At 42.1% G+C, this 22,934-nt stretch overlaps 1 protein-coding gene across 4 annotated transcripts in view; it reads right to left on the bottom strand.

The window, feature by feature from the left end:
- Nucleotides 1-22,934, bottom strand: part of KIAA0930 (KIAA0930 ortholog) — a 73,934-nt gene that overhangs the window by 42,312 nt on the left and 8,688 nt on the right. For all 4 annotated transcript variants that reach the window (XR_010999174.1, XR_010999173.1, XM_068190444.1 and 1 more), the window contains exon 2: nucleotides 5,646-5,794. Coding sequence is in view for 2 of the 4 variants with exons in the window: in XM_068190444.1 (XP_068046545.1) it covers nucleotides 5,646-5,794 (149 nt within the window). In the remaining 2 variants the exon portion in view is untranslated. The remainder of the gene's footprint in view (nucleotides 1-5,645; nucleotides 5,795-22,934) is intronic.

Below are 22,934 nucleotides of genomic sequence, written 5' to 3' on the forward strand. Positions count from 1 at the left end.
CGAGGCAAGAATGACTTGGTTTTGGGATTCTGACAAAGTCATCTTTGCTGCTGCCTCACACTTGCACTATGTGAATCCCACCAACTTTCATTCCCCCAATGCTCCATGGATCTGCAAAATCAGCTTTCCAAAATAAACTAAGAGATACACATGTGACCATTTAAGCATTATCAAATGTGGTCCCAGACCATAGAGTAACCTGCATTTTCCGGTGCTGAAACAAGCTGCTCACTGTTACCTTATTCTTGTATCATTTTCCAGCCTTTCTGAGGCTCCTTGAGAAGCACAAGTACCTGAAGCAAAACACAGTGTGAGTGCCTTCTGCAGTACCTAGTCAGCAGGCTTCAGGAAGATGGGTTACATCCATAGGCAGCAGACACAGTCATGGGAGAAGGACTATTACAGAATGGTAATAAATCAGTGTGTTTGAAACCATCTCTGTTGATTACAGAAATGCATAAACTGGATTAGTGACCAGAAGACAGGGTGGGTGAAACCCTGGTGCAGACATCAAATCATTCAAGTTCTAATTACCATTATTACTACAAACATGATGACGATATTCCAGAGCTCAAATTCAATTGCATATTAATTTCAACACTGAACCCAGACCTTCACATACCTCTAATAAGCAAGTTGACCAGCCTGTAACCCACAGATCAAATCCACTAAGTGCTCTGATGAACCAGTGGCTTCATGTGGCTTTTGGGGAGCTCTAGGCAGATGCTTTTAGCTTTTCCAGGATGCAAGCCCAGCCTAGCAGTGCCCTTCTGTCCCTCAAATCCCCAGTGACTCAGATAGATATGATGCATTTCTGATACTGAATTATTCAGCACAATTCATCAGACAGGAAAACTGAGTCTGGGCTTCTTCCCTTCCCAGTGAAGTTGCTCTCTATAGCAGAGAACAGAGCATCTTTGTGGCTGCCACATTTCAGTGCCATTCATATTAAAATCACATCTGATTCTGGCTTTATTGTCACCTTATTTGACTGCTTAAGAAGAGTTCTTCAGAGACTGGAAGCAATATAAAGCAATTGATTGAAAATGCCCTTGCAGCCCACACCCCTTCCTGAGTCTGGAATTTTGTGAGTCATACTGTGAAAGTATTTCAGCTGTACACTTGCTCACACATTTAGACAAAGTAGCACAAGAAAGCACAGGGATTTCTGGCAGGGGGAACTGCAAAAGAAAGGTCTTTACACTGAAGATGTTGAGCATCTTACAAAAAAAAAAAAAAAAATCAGAGTATCAATCTGCTAATGCCAGGGTTCCTTTTTCATGTTCCAAAATAAAAGCATTGTGCGGATGTTGAGCTCTGCAGGAGCCAGTGTTCCTGCTCATTGCAACACCTCTGCAAGTTCAGCACAATGGAAGAGCTGAGGCACAACAGCTGATTCTGTATCAACTTGGATATGTTGGAATAATTGTTCCCTCATTGTTCCCTCATACTACCCATGAACAAGGAGAGAATTTATTCAGCAAAAAAGATTCAATTTTTGGCCATTTGTTTTCTCTTCAGCATTTGGGTGGTGGCATGGAACTGTCATGAAGTATACCATAGAGCTCTTCTTGAGACATCCTGTTTGCTTGTAGTGCTGAAAAAACCCTAACACTGGAACTGAGCCAGCAAAGAAAGATAATTAGAACTTGTTTTTTTATTATATGCTGAGTTCAGGTTGTTGAATCTTCCAGGCAGCCAGACAGTGACAGTGACTTATGGATTCAGTTAGGAAAATCCTGTGATTTTCTGTGCAAGTCATGTGCCTGAAATAATTTAGGTTTGGAAACTGACTGGTCACACTACAAGCAGTATTTGTTGAGTCACAGGTCCAGATGAACATAACATGTAAACCATGGCTCTGTTCAGCTCTGTCTCTGAAGCTGCAGTCTCAACATCAATAGCTTAAGCTTTTTGGAGACTTAACAGGCCTTATGACTATCCTGTGCATTTGACAGCAACTCTACTCCTCCACATTCATAGGATGCTGAAGAAAATAGGAACTACTCCAATATCCAGGCAAGCTCAGAACATATGCCCAGGGTATCTTACATTTATCTTTTTTATTGCTTTGCTCTATAGATATGGCACCTTTTCAAGTGACAAGACACAATGAAAGGCAGAATACAACTTGCTGGTCTATCACTGAAGTTTTATCTTTCTTTCCCAGCTGTCTGTGTAACACTGCATGCTTGCATCTTTTGGATTCACAGGAGAAAGTAAAGCTGCTCTCTACAGAAAGATCAGAGATACTCAGTCTTGACCTAAGAGCATTTTAAAATCATAATCCTAAGTCCAACCATGTTAACCTTTCAAACCTGCAATGTCCAAGACCCTTTGGAAGTGAGGATCAGGGCTTACATTTTCCAGTAGGTCACATCAGCTGGCATGAGACGCAGCAGCAAAGCTGTTTTTGAGTCTTGACTTAATAAAGAATGACAAATCAAAGGGATTCCACTTTATAAAACACGGCTAAATTCCTTAACCTTGTGAAAAGCTACACTACACAGTGCCTTGGTCTGCAAAGAACCTTATACAAGGGGGTCTGTGGTTTTGCTTAAAACACCAAGAGAAGACTTATCTTGAAAACTTGGCAAGAAAAATTGCAAGAGTGTTACTCTGACATGCCAAGAAAAGACAGAATTAAATGCACTTCTCTAGGATCTAAGAGTCTGTGTAGTGGATATAGCCCAGAATTCAATATGGAAGTTCTGCCCTGGTATTCACATATTAGCAGCTTAATTGCTGTTTCATTCATCTATGCTCAGTTTAGAAATTGGTGGGAAGGAAAGGAGAAGCAAATGGAAAGTCACTTAGACCAGGCAGAGTACAAAGCAGATAATTTAAAAGGCCTTTAAAAATAAAATTTATGATGGTAGAGAAGTTTTCCACCAGCACCTACTGGACATACCAAATGGTACAATTTAATACTTCAAGCTGTTGTGACTATGCTCCATCCAAAGCCCTTCTCATTCAGTCTTAAAACTGAGCAGAATGTCTGATCTTGATCCTATCAAGTTTTTTTTCTGCTTATCCTCTATTACACTTCAATTTAAAATCAAATGTTATTGCCAACACTCTTCCACCTCCAGTAAGCACAGAAAAACCCAAACCCACAAGCAGGAGCTACTTTTAATCACACAGTTCAGGCATTAAAGCTTGGGAACCACTGGATTCATTGACACTTGTTTCCCACTGACACATACCATCACACCAGGGCATGGAAATGACACAAACACCACCACTGTCAGCATTCAGACAAACAGCATCTCCCCACTCAACCCGTTTTGTCATTGCCATCAGTATGATGATTGCTATCCTCAAAGCTGCAGAGATCTTATTTTCATGAACATAAACTAATGTTCTGAGCTGACATGGCATCGAGTCACCTCTGCCAGCATTCTTCAGCCAAAACCTGCAGCAGCTAGTTAAGCACAGAGCACATATGTAGTAGTGTTTGTGGAAGAACTTGCCTCACTGTACACCCAGACTACAAAGTCATCCTCAATGTGGTCCATGAAGGAATCATCACCAGACCATTTGGCTCAGCCTGGCATAAAGCAGGAGCCAACAGCCCAGCTCCAGTTCTAGTCCTAAATGTCCCCAAACAACTCTGAACTCTCCCTTTCATTTGCCTTTTCAGTCTACCCCTGGAAATCTAAATGAGAGCACAGCTTGGTGGGTGGCAGGGAGGCTTGCACTTCTATCCAACTCCTACAGATACCAGTCTCCATCTCCATCCCCTTTAACAATATGACTGGCATTTTGGCATCATTTTTCATGGAAGAATGTCCAAAACTACAGAGTAAATTAAAAACCCATGTAGTCATAATTTGATGTGTAGGAGTAGTTGTTTGTCTCACTGCACTGGGCAGGCTCAAAAATCCGATAAAAGAGGAGTAGGAACTACAAAGCAGTCAAATGAAATCAAACGGGAGGACAGCTGAACAAGTACCAATGAATCACAAACTATCAAGTTTCACAAAGCAATCAAAGTACTTCAAAGCCACAGGAAAGGTTAAATTCTCAGAAACCATGCAAAATACAGTCAGCCACAGGAGAGTTACAAAATGCTGTGTGTGCCATAAAGGCCCACTCCCCATCCCAGCTGTTACCACACATGATTCACTAATGATGATTTTGTGGTAGCCACCACTTATGAAACCTCCTCACAAATAAAAATTATTTATGGTGTTTTAAAAAAGCTTAAATAATGCTCTGAGAGCAAATACAAGGGTTTATGTCACTGTCACCTATCCACAAGAGGTTCAGACACTTTAAGCTAATAAATCAGTTAAACAGATTGATCAGCAATCTGTGAATGGATTTAAGCAACTAGGATGTCTCTGAGATTCACTTTCCTTGTTGAGAAGGGCAAGAGGTTAAGCAACCCATGCTATTACCAGGCTGAATAAAGCCATAATATAATTTGATGTGAAACAGGGATGCTTTTATAGTCACTGAAACAACAATCAGGATGGAAGTTTCCCCCACAAGTGGTAAAGCTCCAAATACACTAGCTGAAGACTAAACCACTCATCTGATTGAGAAAGAACCATATTTTTCCATCTTCTCCTTAATGGTTGTCATGATGGAAATTGAAGGGCCAGAGAGAAGAGAGAAGATAATTCTGTCAATTTTCTGTATCTTCATCAAAAGTGTGGGAAAACTTACTGGAATCTTTTTCTCAAGGGAGCTGACAACTGTGGGTCTTTACACCACCACATAGGAACCCAGAGAACTCTTGTATAGCTGGTTACAAACACTTTCACAGACACCATGCACAAATACCTGTGATTCAACAACAGTGCCAATTATTTACATGTGTCAGGAAATCAATCTCGGTCTTTTCCTCCTCCATTTATTTTCCTACAGCCACCAACCTTAATTCCCAATAAAACCATTCTTCCTCTTGCTTCTGTTTCCCCCACCTAAGATGAAAACTGTCATGGAATGCTAAGAAGTTTCTCAGATCTCTCATGGGAAAATACCTGTGCAGCAGCACTAGGATACCTGACTGTGTTTGCAAGGAACAGAACAATAGTTCTTTATGAGGGGCACATTGTCTTAAATGAAGACTATGAGAATACAGTAGTTTCTCTGCTGTTTTTCATTACTGTATCCCAGCTCCATGTTCTGCTACTGAGTACACCCAACAGATGTTCATTCCTGATACTCTGGTAATCTCAGCCAGTTTTCTTCTAGAAATACCAGTGTGACCATCTCTCCTCTCCTTTTCTTCTCTCTTCCTACAGACTTGTGCTTTGAGTTCATAAAGCATCATCACTGAAAGGCAGAACAAAAATCAGCTTCCCAAAAAGGCAGGCAAACTTTCTGATTTTCTCAAGTCTATAACAGCACATCTCATTTACACTGCTGCTGTTACAGAATCACAGAATTGTTAGGGTTGGAAGAGACCTCTGGAGATCATCCAGTCCAACCCCCCTGCCAAGGCAGGGTCACCTGGCATTCACAACCTTAACCATGGTATTTCCTTATGGATCAATTTTGTAAAACATCTTGTGGTGAGCAGAGCTGGAAATTCCTTATCCTTGGTTTGCAATTCTTCAGATGTGTCAGCTACCACACAACACCAAATCCCATGCTACCTTAAGCTTGCCAAGTTAAAATACATCATTACTCACCTTTTTACCCTCTGTACTCTCCCCACTGACATAGGACAGTTTCCGACGGACATAGAAGAGCATGTCGTCCTGCCGGGGGGCCCACTTCTCCATGAAATATGTTGAAAACATCCAAGTCCAGAACACAATACGGTCATCTTTGAAACACCCTGAGAGGCACAGAAGAAAGGAAATATAAGAGTTGTGAATGAGGATGTCACTTTTGCTTGTGCTTAACACAACACCAGAACTGTAGCTCTAAGTTCTTCTGTGGTGCACAGACCTGGAGCTGTCACTTGGTCTGAGCCCACAGGCTATCTTGGGACATTGTTAAGCACATTCCAGCAACCAATCTGCCCCTCTGCCCCACAAGCACTGGCCAGGGCCCAGGAGCAGACCCTGGCTCTGGCTCTGCTGTGAAGAAGTGCAGGGCCAATGCACTGAGGAAGAACCACACTCGAGCACTTTCAAAGACATGTGGTGACAGTACATGCTACAGTTATTGATCTGAAGCCACAAGGTGCCTACAGGTTTCTTATGGGGTCTTGGGGATTACAGCCAGTCCTTCAGGAACTAGCAGCTGATGCCTTCCTTAAACCAATACACAGAAACAAGAATGTACCTGTGACTGTAATTCACCCTCTCTCTGACAAAGAAACAAAATCCAACTCAAGGAAACGATGAGTTCACAAGCCTTGAATCCCAGTTACACAATAAAAAGTGGCAGGAGAAGGACAAAAATGGGAAGAGGAAGATGCCACAAAGTCTTATTCTAGGAGATGAATGACATCAGCATCAGCAATAGCACTGCAGTTGGCCTCTCCCCAAGAAAAGGAGGCACAGTAGAGGTGACATCTCCTTTTGTGAAACTCTTCAAAGCTTTTAGCTGTAATAAAACAGCAAAGGGTGCTGCACCTTTTGTATTGCTAAAGATAAGAAGAGAACGCAGTCCTGTGCCTGGTGATAGGGGAGCTGATTACTACTCCATGGAGTGATTGCATCCCCTCCCCAAAGCACTACTGAGTGATAACTGGCTGTCATAATCAAGCTGTTTTAAACATGTGAGGAGAGAAACACTAAAAAAATACAAATAATTATATTGCTGACAAACAGAAAAAAACCTAAAACAGATAGTGGGCATAATGGATGGTTATTATGTACAAGACAGGTGGAGGTCTATGTACACACATGCAACTGCCAACCCCTCCTCCAGAACATCTATTCTTTACAGGACATCCTCAGCACATTTTCCAACTTCACTCCATGTGCAGTATTTGCCAGACAAATCTTTCTTCCAATCTTTAATTACTGGGGTGGGCAGGAGATTAGACTTTCAAAATTTTAGGAGATAAATGTGTGACAAAGAAAAAGAATAAGTGTCTCCAAACTAAATAAAAAAGCAATACTGAAACCACAATAAAAATCCACTTAGAATATGTGTAGAATATGCTAATCAACATCAAGCAGGACAGTAGTTGAAAATATGTATATAGTTGATTAAAAAAAAAAAAAAAAGAAAAAAGGAAAGGCTGAGGGAGAACAAGGCCAAGGTAGTTAGTTCCCAGTGCAGGTTAATTCCAGGCCACACTGCAATTACTTTATTTGCATGACTGTAGTGAAGTAGTTTCAATTACTTAAGGCAGCAGGGAACATAATGTGCAATCCTGAATAAAATCTGCACTAAATACTTGAGTACTTAAGGACTATCCATTTTTTTCCAGTGGGCAAATGGAATCAAGTGCTGGAGACAGCAGATACGGGATCCTGGGCATCTTCATCATGGGAATGTCTCCTTAGGGCACAGATTAACAGGACTGTGTACAGCAAATAATTACACCTGAGAGCATGCAAGAGTGGATTCCAGTGTGTTCAGACTCACAAAACCAGTCTGAAAAAGGATAGGATTATCACTGGTCTGTATATTCACACAGGCATATCAAAAAGAGAAAAAGAACTCCTCAGGTTTAAGGATAAACCTCACTGACACAAGGCCAAATGGCTCTAAACTAGCCACTGACACATATGCAAGCTGGAAATTCAAAGCTGATTCCTAAGAGTTCAAGCCACGAAGTTCAGGAGCAGCACTCTCAGCTGGAATAGTGAAGGCAAAATCACTGCAGCTAAGACAAAAGCTCAGCTTGGTTAAGAAAGTTCCTGTGGTACCCGTGACAGCCGAGGACACCATGACCCAGTCCCGCCTCTATATTTAGCAAAGAGCAGAAAATGGCACACGTTCATCATGATTAACTAATAGCCTCAAACAAACTTTTTAAATCTCATGGGGTTAGAGTACCTGAATTCTCAACCCTAATTAGATGGGGAAAGATGAGGAAAGAGGATTGCCCTGAGTTCCCCCGAAGTTCTAATAAAGACAAAGGAAAAACTAAAAAATGAATGTACATTCTGTAAGAACCATCTCTGAAAGTGCTCTAGTGCTCAGAAATACATTGCTTTGGTTTGCACCATAGACAAGGAAACAAAATTAGTCTAGGCAAGGCACTCCTAGATTTATAATGCAAAATCAAGTTACCTAAATCCAGCATTATGAAAAAGGGTTTATTAATCACTTCTAGATTCTTACAGTACATGCAAAACTCTGAGAAACTGCCCTTGAGATGCTGACACCATCAGGTGTGTTTCAGGCTATAAACCACAGGAATTTACTGTGCTCACCTAAGTATTTAGGGGTCGTTATAGTATATATATTTAGCATATACATTTCTGGGTGGTTATACCTGTAGGAGAACAGAACTGGGTAGAATACCAGGACTTTGTGTGCGCTTTTACCCTTACTGGGGACCACAGAACAAAGTGATTCCCCGGATTCAACCTTAGTCTAAACAGAAAACCTGGAGACAAAAGCACTGCAGCACTGAACCTATCTCAGCACTGCAGCACAATGCAGGGGAAAAACCCTGGAAACCCTTAGAGCCACATTGGATCACTGTCAATTTCAACCCCACCTACAGCTGATGAGATGTAAAACTCTTCTCCATGCTTCAGAGATGCTTGCAGATTCTGTTGTAATTAAAACCAGCCTAAGGATGCTGTGACTGTTGTGACTGCAGTGGCTAAAGGACTCATCTTGAAGCCAAAAAGAGCCAAACCACAGCAAAAGAGCTGCTTTTATTCAATTCTAGGAGAAGCAGAGAGGATGTGCAACAGCACACAAGAAGAAATAGCCTTTAAAATCTGCTATTAAAATGCACTGACTTGCAAAGGAGACAAATCATTTTTATTTGTAACCAGAACTTCTTAAAACTTGAGAGGGAGAAGGAGAAAATCTATTACAATTTAAAGCCAGAAACTGTCAGATCCAGTATGTCCACTCAGGAATGCCTTCAACTATTAGATCCCCACATTACAGTCATTTTGGTCATTTACAGCTTCTCATGGGAAGCCTTCCAGCTTTGCAAAGAAGAAAATAGGAAACATCTATAGCTGAGAGCATGTAGCAAGTCAGCTTCTTGAAAATGCTCCTCCCCTAGCAAATTCCACTTCTAAAGGAATAAAATGGAATTAAGAGTTCAGACTATAAGTCTTAATAAACCCAAAGTTGGTTATATAATTATGAGACCTTTGTCATTAACAAATCCTAACTACAGCGATTACTGTAACTATTAATTTACATGTATTTTATCCTCATTAGAAGTAAAATTTATGCTACCTGCTTTACACTAAATGTCTTTCTTCTTACCTATTAGGTTTTTATACTGAACATTCATTTCAGGGAACTGACTTCATATCCACGTAGGAAATAGTGAATTTATTTTTTTAATGCTTCCTAAAAAATCACTGGATAAAAGGAAGTGTCAGGTTATTATTTTGCTTCAAAAGAATAGAATAAAAGACTTCTCATTCAGTGGATAATAATTTTTTTAGCATGTACCACTCAGAGCTTAGAAACAATAATTTCAGGTAGACAAGGTTTCTTGCTCTGCTTTTATTCCTTTAGTCCACCAGGAGATACTCCTCATTGTGAAACATTATAAAACTCATTTCATCCAACACTGCCACAGTGATCATCTGTAAAATAACTATCCTTAGATGTTTAGGAATTAATGAAACACTAATGAAGATCTTTACAACCTCAGCATGGTGACGAAATGAGAGTTCTAAGCAATTCACACTGTACTTAATTTTTGTTCTGAGTTTAGCCAAGTATTCTGCAAGGACAATATAAGAAGTGCTTCACATATATTAACGCTACCTTTGATGTTATAAGGTTGTAATTATGACTACATAAAATCAGAATGGATGTTCCCTCTCTAGAGATAGTTGCCAGCTAACCAGATATCAGAAATCTAAAGTTCAGGCTTCTTCCCAAGACTACATACAGGGACACCACTTAATCCCTTCAAGCTTGACCTTATAAAAACAGGACTCCAGTGAACTTCCCGAAGTTCAGTGGCAAGCAATAGTTGGAAGGCAGGTGATACAGAAGGAAAAAATTTTACCGGCAGAACTTTGGCTAAAAAAGGAAGGCATCATGGTAACAGCAGCAGCAGGGGCAAGACAGATGTCACAGACAAAACCCTCCGCCTTACCCTTGTGAGAAACAACGCTCACTTCTAAAATTTCAAAGGTTTATTAAACTTTAACAAAAATACAACAAAGGACTGAACAAGGAAAAATTACAGCACTAGGAGTCCCTGTGACCAGCAGCCACGTGCTCGCCTGCAAAACCGATGCTCTGCCTTTTATATCCTTAGCCCCTCCCAAATTTTTGTCAGTCAGCTCCTTCTCTGCCATCCATTGGTGGAGATCACTTTCTTACATCTTGATTGGAGGTCAGGTGTTGTCATGTTGTGCCTCCTAGTAATAAGCTGACCCTCCCCAAATGCCCCGACTACAGAGGCTATTACAAGGGGGAGAGGAAAGAAGACTATGGGAGGACATATTACAATAACATTACTACATATCTACAAAACTTCTTTTAACATACACATAATATGAATCTCTTAATTGTGAGAGCCAACCATCACATTATTCATCTATAACACCCTAAAGTAAACTATTCTACCCCACCAAGTGTAGAGTGCACACATCTATCCATCTAAGATGATGAAGACGCAGTATTACCCCAGTTAGAAAAACTTGAAATCTCTAACTTATATGTTTATCCAGAAAACAACTGGAGATGAGCCAAGAAATCAATAGAAGGGTGTGGAACCTGGCTGCAGGGAGGCAAGGACTGATTTCAAGGAAATTTGCACCTGCACACCAGGCTCCCCAGCTGTGCAGTTACAAATTCAGGAAGTCTCATAGCGCCTGTGCCATCTCACCAATTTTTTGGTGGGATCCAATCAAATGGTCTGGAGATAACTAGAATGGAAGAAGTTCTCCCCCTTGTCCTAGCTAAACTGAGGAAGGTCTCAGCCTCCCTTCCTCCACTTGAGTCTGGGAAAATGAGATGCTTCTCTCTTTCCTCTCCAGCTTCAGAGACTGAAGAAGCCCATTAAGATGAACAGAAAGGTGAGTAGCTGAAAGCACTACTACAGAGAAGAAGACATTGAAAACCCTAAAGCGTTTCTGATGCTGTTCCACCCAGCAGCAGAAAAAAACCCAAACTGACTGAAAAAGAAGAAACACCATCAACAAAAACAGGTATCGATTGTCTTTTCTTCAGCCTTCAAGTCATTTTCAACATAAACACAACCTCCACCTACCCCCATCTCCTTCTTCCCAAGATAAGAAGCCCTGCCAGGTCCCTCCAGCCTCCCAAAGCTCCACTGGCCAGGAACTGAACAAGCACCTCATTTCAGATCCAGGCCCCCACCTGCCATCACAGATAGGCCAGTGTTCTGCTTCATTAGACAGGAATGATAGTGCTATATGATGCCACTGACAGCTTCTTTGGCTCTATCACTGGCTCCTCCCAGCACCTGGCAGAGCCTCCGATGGGGGAAACATCCCAGTGCTCTGGAAAAAAGTCCAAAAGAGCCATGGGAACCCCCTGAGCTTGCTGGAACAGTCCCCAATTGCTGCTCTTTGCTCTCCCGTGATTCCTTTCCTCCTCCAGCAGCCAGTTCTCCACTCCTACTGCCCCCAGCCAGGGCCCAGTGTGCTTCCCAAAACTGCCCCTTGGTAACACCCTGACACTCAGGGGATGCCCCAGAAAGTGCTGTTCAATGTGACAGGGGCTGAATTGCCACCAGTAGGACCAGATCTTCTCAAGACTCATTTTTACAGGCACGTCCCTTCAAATCCAGGCTGGGCTTGGTCCCACCACTTGCTTCTCCCAGCTCCTTCCCAAGAGGCACCTGGAAAAGTTCTGCTCTGCCTTCAGCACATGTGCTGCCACCTCCCCTCCAGTATGACTGAAAAGATTTATCTGGCCTGACTTTGGGCTGATAAATGTCTTTTATCAGATATACAGCAAAGAGAAGGTAAACTTAAATCCATTAAATTCCCACATATAATAAATCTAGACCAAAGCAACATTGAACAGGCTCTGCATAAGGCGTTTCCTCCACCCATGGGGCTGTTTCATCCTGGGGGGGTGAACACCCCCTGGGAGAGGTCACCTCAGGATAGCTCTCTTCATCTTCACCAGCCCCAACGACAATGTGCTATGGAGCAAAGACTTTTGGGAAATGCTGCTTCCACATGGGCTTCCCATGTAAGTGATACTGGCCACTGCCATGGCCTCAGGTCCCAGGCACAGAACCCCGAGGTCACTAGCTGGCCCCTTCCACATGGCCTCTTCTTGCAGAAGTTTCTGCTTCCCAGGCCCCTGCAAAGGCTCCCAAGAACACACATCTCTCACCAGAACAACCCCAATGCCTTCTGAACCCCTGGTCACCTCCAACCATGCCCACCCGGGCAAGGGAAGTCTCACAGACAACAGATCCCCATAAATGGCAAGAAACAGAGGCATGACCATGGAACACCTGCTCAACATCTCTGGCACAGGGCACAGGGGAAACCCAAGCTCCACTTTACAAAACACAGAATCCATGGGATAAAACAAACCCAAAGAACCCAGGAGCCCAAATGCCCATAATCTTGTCCTTCCTTGCCAGCCATAAGCCAAGGCAAGGACTTGACAGGTGTCCTCCCTTTCCCTGTGTCAGACACTGGTGATGCCCACCTCCACCTTCATGCCACTGGCACTATCCCACAGGTGCAGAAAATAAAGCTGATGAGAGATTGGAACACAAGCCCTATGAGGAACGTTTGAAGGAACTGGGGTTGTTTAGCCTGGAGAAGAGGAGGGTCAGAGGTGACCTTATTGCTCTCTACAACTTCCTGAAGGGAAGTTGTAGACAGCTGGGGGTCGGTCTCTTCCACCAGGCAGCACTGACAGAACAAGAGGACACAGTCTCAAGCTACGTCAAGGAAGGTACAGATTGGATATTAGGAAAAAAAATTTCACCATAAGAATAATAAAGTACTGGAATTGTCTTCCCAGGGAGGTGGTGGAATCACCATCTCTGGATGTGTTTAAAAAAAGACTGGACATGGCATTGGTGCTATAGTCTAGTTGAGGTGTTAGAGCATAGGTTGGACTTGATGATCTTAGAGGTCTCTTCCAACCTCATTATTCTGTGATTCTGTGTGATTCTGTGATTTGTTCAAGCAGCATTACTTTCCCCTTTCAGGCAGGGCCACATGGTATTTTACCACACAAATCTCCCTAAGCTGCCATCCCCCAGCATATCCTGTCTGCTACAAAGACATTGCTGGCTCTTGCTCCAAGCCTTTGGAAAAGCCCTTGGAAGCGACTGGGGCATGGCAACAACCAGCATGGCCACCCAAGTATGACAAGCGACTCCACTGCAGCTCCTGTAGGAGAACTGCCAAGGCACTGCTCTCCAGCAGCTCAACAGCCACACAAACTTATTGCCTCCAATCCCCTTCCCAAAACAGCCACAGGAAGGATGTAGGAACAGCAGAGTTCCCTGGTTGCCTTCCTGTACTCAAGCACTGCACCCGGGGTTTGTGTAAATCTGCCCTGTTTAGCAAGAAGTTTGGCTGTTGAACTGAACTACCAAAATCAAATAATTAAAGGTAAGGATAGCTGGTGCCAATCTAACACGTTGCACAGACTTCCTAATAAACATAATTGTGGTATTTCTATAATGCCTTTTGGGGTTTTCCACCTTCTAATTAGCCCCTGGCTAGCAAGAGGAAGAATGCAGACACAGTCAGTGCCTAGAGATCAGAGCAAGGCTCCTCCACAAAGCTGCTCGCATTTGACTGAGGACAGCAGAACAGAGCAGACCTTTAGATTGTTGATCTGTCAGTTACTTCTGCTTTATTAACAGTATCTGTAATGACCTATCCAATAGAGACAAAGGACTGATCTCTGCAAACTTTTGCAAAAAGTCCGAACTTTGTACCAAAAAGTGGCAGTACATTTATTCCACCACCTGCTGATTTTGTGTAAAAGTCCATATGGTCCAGGCATCTAAATATACATAACTCTTACTAGGGGCAACTACATATTGTCCTGACTTCTAAAGCATGTTTTTTAAGAGATTACTATAATTATCCTATTTAAAAATTTATCACTAGAGAAGTATCACTAGAGAAGTATTTCCTAGATCTAATCCATCTGGTGGTGTCTTTTGAGTTACTTTGCTTTTTTCATTTAAATCATGCTTTTACCAAACTCAACGAAATTGGCCTTGCTATCCTACACCAATCTCTGAAACCTACAGTCTGTTTCCCTCCCTTTTCCTGCAGCTCCTACTGTTTTAACCACTCCCCCTCCTGACAGAAACTGCCTCTTCTCTATGCATCTACCCAGAATTAAAGCCAGACCACAGCTAGATTAATGAATATAACACCATGCAGTCCTTTTTGGTACTGGTCATTACTGCTGTGCCTAAGAGCACAGACAGCACTGCCAGTCAAAGTTACAAACACTTAATGCATGTCTCATGTATTTAAGGACTTAACTTGGCCCCAGTAGCACTTATAGACTTTTGGAATGGGGAGAGGAGGGCTCAGGCTGAAGAGAATCCTCAAACACAACTACCAATTCTACAATTTGCAGAAAAAGTTTAGGAAAAGGAAGGTCTCAGCTGGTTTTCAAAAGAAAATACAGTACTTTGAGATAAAAAAAGGTGTAAGAGGTGGCTCTAGCTCACCTAGGAAAGGCCCTAAGGAATAAAAAAGCAGCCAAAAGAGCTTCTGGTCTTGCAAGGCTCCCCAGCTGGAGAACACAAAGTGGAGGGCAAAGCACAGAGAGTAGGGCTTAAAAACTCATCACCTGAAGGGTCTTTTTCAACATTTATTTTAGGGCCCAAAAGTTTAATTACTTCCTCAGCAACAAAGGGGAGTTGGGGAGGGGGGAGGTGCAAGAGGCATGAGGCACAACATTTCTGCAAACTTAAATCATCAGAGAAAGAGAGTCTAATCAGAAGGAGATAAAACAGGGACAGCAGAGTCAGACAGCGCTAACCATAGTACCCACCCATTTTGAAGGCATTCTTTGACATATTTAGACACTGAATTCAAAAAGAAGCATTCATAAATTATCCAGGTTGTACAGAAGACATGACATTCAAGTCAAAAAACCACCAGAAGAGGGTTGTCTGCCCCCATCACCAACTCTTTTGGTTTTAGTAAGTCACTTAGCAGCCCTGCCTGACAAAATCAAACAAGAAATATTTCAAATTCTCTCTGTATTACACCTCATAGAGAAACACTACTACTGGGCATTCCTGATGAGGAAATCCCTTGAAGAATACTTTCCTTTTAATTCCAAGGAATACAGACCCATCATGTAAGAACAGTGAGTCAAGCCCAAAGGTTGTTTACTTCAGTATTGTGCCTTGAACAGCCGGCCCTGGAGATGGACAGGAAGGAGCAGAGGATGATGCAGGAGCGCATTACCTTTCTCCTCAGTACCCTCACAGCCCCCAGTGTTTCTGTGCCAGAGACCAGCGAATGTGGCAGCTCCTGCTGGATGGCCATTCTAGTCACCTGTTCATCATCTCCTTGGACACACCTAGACTTTCACAACCTTCAATTGTTTGTGATCATGAAACCCACAGCTGTTATCATATAGGAGCTGGTTTTGTTTGGTTTGGGAGTTTTTAGGGACTTGGGGGTTTGTTGAGATACTGGGACACAAGGCAGATGATGGACTTTGGACCTGGTTAGCATAAGATGTTTGATAACAGGATGCCTTGGCAAGAGCAAACAGAACTTTGAGGATTAAAAGAAGATTCAATCAGACTGGTTTACCAGAACAGAAAATTTCAATAAACTCTGCAAGCAAGAGATGTTGTAATATGCACAAGTTTGTGTATGCGATTTTAACCTAATCAATGTAGTAAACATTACTAATCTTCCTAAAAAAGTATATAAGCATTGGTAGTCCACAGCAAATTCGGATTGTGATCACCGAATCAGTCTTCCCCATCTCTCTTCATTGCCAGCAGGGGTTTTCTTTCCTACCAATTTCCAACTTTAAGCAATGGTTTTATTCACAGAAAGGCATAGTGAGCAATTGCTGCCTACACACAGTATACACACCATCTACTTCACAAGTATCTTGTATCACACAGGACCTGAAGCATCCATTTGCCAAGCTGACAAGTCCTACCCTACTAGATAAGTATCCCCTGTAAAAAAGTCATCCCCATAGCACCTCTACTGCCCTTCTCTGAATATTTTCAAGTCTACAATATTAAAAATGAGCAAATGCCACAAAATTTTCTGCACTTTTGACTGCACTGAATACAGGAACAATTACATCTCCCAAACTAGGCAATATCAACTTGCTCTGTGAAGATGATATTTGCTAATCAGTTAAACCCAGGGGCAGAGCTTCTAAAGCAACAAGTTTTGGGGTGCAAACATGCCTTTCCACAAAACTATTTCATCTTTTTCCCTGCTCTTCATACCTCATTGCAGAGCTGTAGCACAACTAAAAGGAAGAACCCTTATGCACAGGTAGAACAAAAGTGCAGATTTCACATGTGCTTGTGCACAAGTGGACACATTACCAGGCCCAGAGGAGGGTACATTAGAGCATCTGCAGGCAACACTTTAAACCAGTTTCACAACCATGTGTGAAACTGCACAGCTTTGCATTAAGAAAATTCATCCCAGAGCTCTTCATTTTTAATACACCTTTATCACCACTGCCTTACGCAGGAAAGCTCAATATTCAGTGTCCTTTAATTTTCCAAGACTAAATGTATAAAAACCCACTGCATCAGCAGTGGAAACAATTCCATCCACCTGAGAAAAAAACCTTGACACTGAAGAGCAATTGACCAACACAACAAGTTTCTCCGTTGCCTCACTTGCCCTTAAGATCTTGTACAGCTGTTTCTGAATCCAAAGAACTCTTTTCTGCTATTTTCTGTTTTACTGAATTTCACCCAAGAGAGAAGGGATTCACAGAAGTAAACTTGAATGTGGCTTTAGGCACATCTGCAATGCACAACGAAAGCAGAACAATACACAACACAAAGGGGTTCTGTTAATTACTTTTTCTATGGCAATTGAGCACCTCCTTATATAGAAACCAGCTAAAGGCCAGTAGAACAATTCCCACAGAGAGCTGTTACCTTATGAGAGAAGGTACACCATGGTTCAACTACCAGAGTTAACAAGCATTCTCTTTCAGCTTTGGGGTTTTATTTTGGTTTTGGGGTTTTTCTCTTCCTATTTTCTTACCAAACTAAGATTTTCTGCCCAGTACTCATCTCACCATTCTAGATATCAATAACATATCTACATCATCAACTGCTTTCTAAAGTACTTGTGGTCACTTCAGAAAACTTCAGTTTCTGGAACACTTTTAATTCCACTTTCTGAACTTCACATATAATCTGCCACTTTGATTAAATTTAAGATGCTTGTCTTCCCTTTGTTTTTTCTCATGCAGAGGAGCATAGAATGACCTTGTGGAAGTCCAGCACAAGTTCATGTATTATTTAAATTGAAGACACTTGAAGAAAACAACGCACCTGATCCTGCAACTCATGCTAAGGTTTACACAACAGCCATGCAGTGTCATATATTACAGTACTTGATGCTGGCCACCAAAATGCAAAGGACACACAAATTTTTCTGTGGTATTTTGAAAGTCCACTAAAAGTGAGAGAGAAAAAGTATAACTGAACATGACTGAGGTTAAACACTGGCCGCAAAGTTTGGCTGGGGTTTCAGAGCTTCTTCAAATTTGGACCCTTTGATTCCTCACATCCTGGAAAAAAAAACAGTACTGCTTATTTGTCACTTCATTTCATGAAAGGAGTGAGAATACTGAAGGAAAAGAAGTGTTCACTTGCACAAAAGCATCAAGAAGTCTCGCTGTTTGGACTCTGGGCATTGCAGTTTTCTGCTTTATTCTCCTTGGGATGGTTTCTGTGTTACTCAGAAGTGGAAGGTGGGAGAGAGATTAATTTCTTTTATCCACATTTGTTTCAATTCTCCATTTCCATTTTCACCTGCACTTCTTCCACTGCAGAAAATTGCCTCATAGCACCATTGCTGAGAAGACAAACACAATCTCCTCTAGAAAAAAGATTTGTAAAATGTTCTCCTAAAGTTCATACATCTTCCTGCAGGTCTCTTCTTTACTATTACATCATATGCTGAGGAAACCATCATTTCAGTTAACACTCAACATTGAATCAATGCCTGGATAATTTAAAAGTATAAACTACTGTGCACCTTCTACAGATCTCCACTTAGAAAAAGTAGAATTCAAATGGAACCATAATAACATGAGAAATATCTTCCAACAAGAGTAACCCTAGAAGATAAATTTAGAGAAAAATCATCAAATATGACAGGTCAGTATGAAACACCAAGACAGGACTTTACAGGCATCTGGCAGTTTACTTTTAGTATTAATCCTAGCAAGGGTCAACACAACTGAAAGGATATGGTTATCTGCAACTGAACTGCAGTGGACAGAAATAATAAATCCATTTTCATCCAACAGTTGTCAGCTCCTTTGCTGTACTTCAGCCTCTCAAAGCATGTGGTAGTTCAGTTCCCTGGAAACGGCACCAAACTCTCAAACTATGTGCAATTCCCAAAGGACTGCAGCATCACTTCCACAGATTTTATTTACTCATTAGGGAAGCACCAGAGGAATCACCTTGTTATGCCTTTCATAAGAAACTACCGCAGAAAAGCTGCTGTGTTTGAGAGCTGCCCTAATTGGTGATTTAGTACAGATGTACATATTCTCCTTCAACAGAGGCAACTCTACTGGATGCAGACACTTTAAATCCAGTGAAAGAGGGACAAATGGTTACACATTTCCTACTGCTGCTTTCAGCATTACCCAGCAACAGTCTCAAACTTACCAAGACCTAGATCCAACCTGGAAAAGTTACTTGGCAACTTAGAAAGCATGCTGGCCCTGCTGGAGTGCAGAAACTTGTATATAACAGCATAAACATGTGTTTTCACTGCTAAAATACATGCTATTTTTATTCTCTGCCAAAGCAATCCCTCTGATCAAAGACTGCTGCTTCTGTAAATTTAGATCTGTAAATATAGGTCCCTATTTTCACACTTAATAAATACCACTGTCAAAGCCTTGAGAGACTACTGTGGTTGATCAGGTAAAACCAGCAAATTGTATTTTAGAAGTATTCCAGCCTTACAAAACTACCAAGACTGTGGTTATTACTGATAATTTCATGTATGTACCTCCCCCAGGCTGCTAGTTAGCAACTTGCTGTCAAGGCAGAAGGAAGGAGCAGTTATCACAACACCAGATGGCAGAGAAGCAGAATTATTTCCTATCCATACTTACTGTCACAGACTGGTATTTTCCAAATTCAGTTTCTTTTCTGGTTAGAAACATCAGCAGCATCTTTCTGAGTGAGGACTTGGCAACTTCACAGTGGAAGCCATAATTCTCACTTACCTTCTACACCACAAACCCACTCACTTTTAGAAGCTGACAACCAATACTTTCACCTATCTTGCAGCCAAGATTTAAAAAAAAATTTGTTTGACACTGCCATCTCTTATCTGGGTGCCCAGCCTGATATGCACACATAAGAAAACCAACCTAAAGAAGAATGTATTTCTAAAAAAAAAAAAAAAAAAAAAAAAAAAAAAAAAAAAAGCCCTTTAAAAATCCCACTTAGGGTTGCTAGGGTTGGGTTGTCCAACAAACTGAGTGTCTGTGGCAACAGACTGGATATTTCATCTAATTAGGCAGTGTTGTATGGTGTTTTTATATCTTTGTAACAGTTCTGTAATGGTTTGCCCCTTCACCCTCCATTTTCTCCCAATGGTTCCACCCTGAGCTCTCCCACCCCTCCCCAGTGCCTTGTCCATCACGCAGCTCCTAATCCCACTCTCCCAAAATCTTCCACCTTGGGTACCGAGTGAGTGGACAAAGGCCAGGGGTCCCTCCCTCCATTGGCTTGTGTTTCTGTCTGTCCTTCTGCCTTCCACTCCCCCGAATTCCCCCATTGGGCGGTGGGCATCCGTAGAGCAATTTCTGAGAGAAATGGGTCACGATCTGGATGTGCGTGATTTATATGTTTAGAGTGAAGGTTGAGCTACCCCAGCCTCGTCCTCAGATGTGGGCACTGGTGAGGCCTTGGAGCCTGTGGCGCAGTTAAGAATAAGTTTGTGGCGCAGTCAGAAATTATGTTAAGGTATAACACAATGTACTGAGCTATCTAGGTGTGAATTAGTATAGGTCTGCGGTGTGAAACTTCAGCCACCTTAAGACAAGAACAAAGAATGCTTGCTTGCCAATGAGAGTGTGCTCACGATTGTAAACTATCTAGAAGTGTATAAAAGCTACTGTCTGTAAACAATAAAGGGAGAACGTTGGATTAACCATATTGGTTTGGATCTGCGTTTGTTCCTGTCCAGCTCACCTTTTTATTTTTGGTCCCTGCTTCAGGCATCCTTCCCCCTTGTCTCCGCCCCAATACTTAAGGTAATTACGAAAGCCATGTGGACACTTTCTGCCGCAGGGACATGGAACTCGGAGCTCCTTGGAGCTTACATAAAACCTGAGACTTTCCCCTGCTGTGAGTCAACTCCCTCATTACCTTCTTGGATGCCACCTCTCCTCCACAGCGAAGCGCTCTTAGCCGCTCCCCGAATCTGCCACGAGAGATAGGGGAGTGTCCCCCACTGCTGACTGTGCCTCTGCCGGGCAGGCAAAGCCAGGGGGCTTCAGAGGGAGCACAGTAGCAAGGCAGCATTCCCTTCAGCATTGAAATTACTGTTAATGCAGGTTTCTAAGACAACAAATACTGCTGTTTAGATAGAAATAAAAGTGAACTGCCTGCCCACTCACCTACATCCCAGTGAAATCTCCTCTTACGGCAAATGCAGGCCATCTCTTTAAACAAACCACAGTTGTGCATGGAAGAAAAATGTTTCCCGTAACAGCTGATCACTTTCCTGAGAAACCATCACATTGTCAAGGAAGCATGCCCAGGCTGTCCTGCAGGCACTGCAGGGTTGGAGACCATTGATCCCCTCATCAGCACTCCAGGTTTTTCATGCTGCAGGCACCCCATACATGTGAGGAGAGGGATAGTTCTTGACAGTCCCAAGTAAGGCACAAGAATTTCATTTAGCCCACAACCAAACAACTGGAAACAAGAAAAAAACTGGCTCCCTGTGGAAATGGTCATTATTGGGAGAGAAGAGGGGAAGGGAGGGAGACGGAAAGGGACAGGGAGAGGATAGGGAATTTTATTAACAGATGTGACATACTACCTTCAGTCAGACAGAACTCGAAAAACTGCCCTAAAGCCAGCACCCTACTCCTTAGGGGAGAGCAACTACTACAAAGCTGCTGTCTATTTCATAAACAGAGGTTTAGTCTTCAATTAATATTTTAGCTACTGAAAACATGCCATCCCTTTCCATTGGTAACCAGCATCACTGCTCCACTTTCTCATCCAAAGGGGAGACTTGCACAGCTACAAATCCCTACAGACCTGGAAGGCTTTGTACATGGGTGTATTACAGCAACCTGGCCAAGGGAACAGAATCCTGGGCTAAAGAGTTAAGAGACTTTGAAGCTTTTTGCCTCCATCCTGCAACATGTCTATTGTTCAGCACTTCAGCTCTGCTTCTTCTGCCCTTCTTCCCCTCCCTGGGTCTCTCCCACCCACCACATCACCCTCAACAGGCACTGTCTCCAGGCTAAAAGGAGTTACAAAAATGGTTTATAAACAATCAGAGAAAGTCACAACCTTTATCTACTGAGAAATCACTTCTTCTATCTCATGACAGTTACAAGGTCTCAAGTGGGAGCATGTGAGAAAAGTCTTCCTCAGAGAATTCCTCAGCACAAGCACCACAAGGCAATGTCTTTTACTGCCTTTGCCCACCACTGGGCTTACAAACATCTTCCCCTGAGATTTTGATTACACAGTTTACTGCCTTTTGATGTTGCAACTACTAGTTTAGAAGTAAAGAATATAAATCTTAATATTCTTCTATTCAATCATTACAGCACTGAAGCATAGATCCTGCATTTGAAGAGACACACCAAGGCTTTAGATACAGCCACAGTAATCCCAATTTCTCCCTATCCTTTTGTTCTCTGTAAATTTTAGGAAATGCCCTCAACCTCAGGTTTCATAGATAATGACAAGCAAGTACAAGGTAAGCATTACATTTTTACTTGCTGCATTCTTCACACCATTTTGCTGAAGAAATATTTGTGATTCCCTTCAAAGTTTCTTACCAGGAAAGGAGACAGAGGAAAGACACGTCTACACTTCATTTTCCCCTTTTGACCCATTCAGAACAATATAGGCTAAAAAGTTCGAACCTGGAGTTTTCTTCATTTCTGGCAGTTGTAGAAAATAATTCAAATTGGAAAGGAACTCAGAATTCAAGTTTTGCTGCAAAAAATCACAGACAACTCTGTGTTTACATTTCTTGTTAATAAAGCAGAATTTATGTTATTTACAGGCAAGGTGGTGCTCCTGGCCATGTCACAGGAAGGAACAGAAGACAGCACAGTTTCCAGGACACTAGCCTACTCTAGTTCACTAGTGCAACTCTGCTGGCACCAGCTACAGCAGCCTCAGAGCAAAATATCAGAGTGAGCTTCTACACAGCAAGTCTAAATTTTTAGTCTCTTTATTTTGAAGATACCTATAAATGTCACTTTAGAAATTAATTCAAGACAGCAAGATTGTAAAAGTGGCAGAGTACTTGGGATCTCACACTTTGCCTGCCTTTCCACTTTTCCATTTGAGACTCAGAAGCACATTTTCCCTATTGGCTTCTAGGAGCAACTGGATGCTACTCAAGTGTAGAACAAGTGCAAAAGGATCATTCTTCCTTTTAAAAATACTTCCGTTGTGTCACAGGATTAATACA

This window comes from Anomalospiza imberbis, chromosome 5, assembly GCF_031753505.1.
Source record: "Anomalospiza imberbis isolate Cuckoo-Finch-1a 21T00152 chromosome 5, ASM3175350v1, whole genome shotgun sequence".
Classification (NCBI taxonomy): Eukaryota; Metazoa; Chordata; class Aves; order Passeriformes; family Viduidae; genus Anomalospiza; species Anomalospiza imberbis.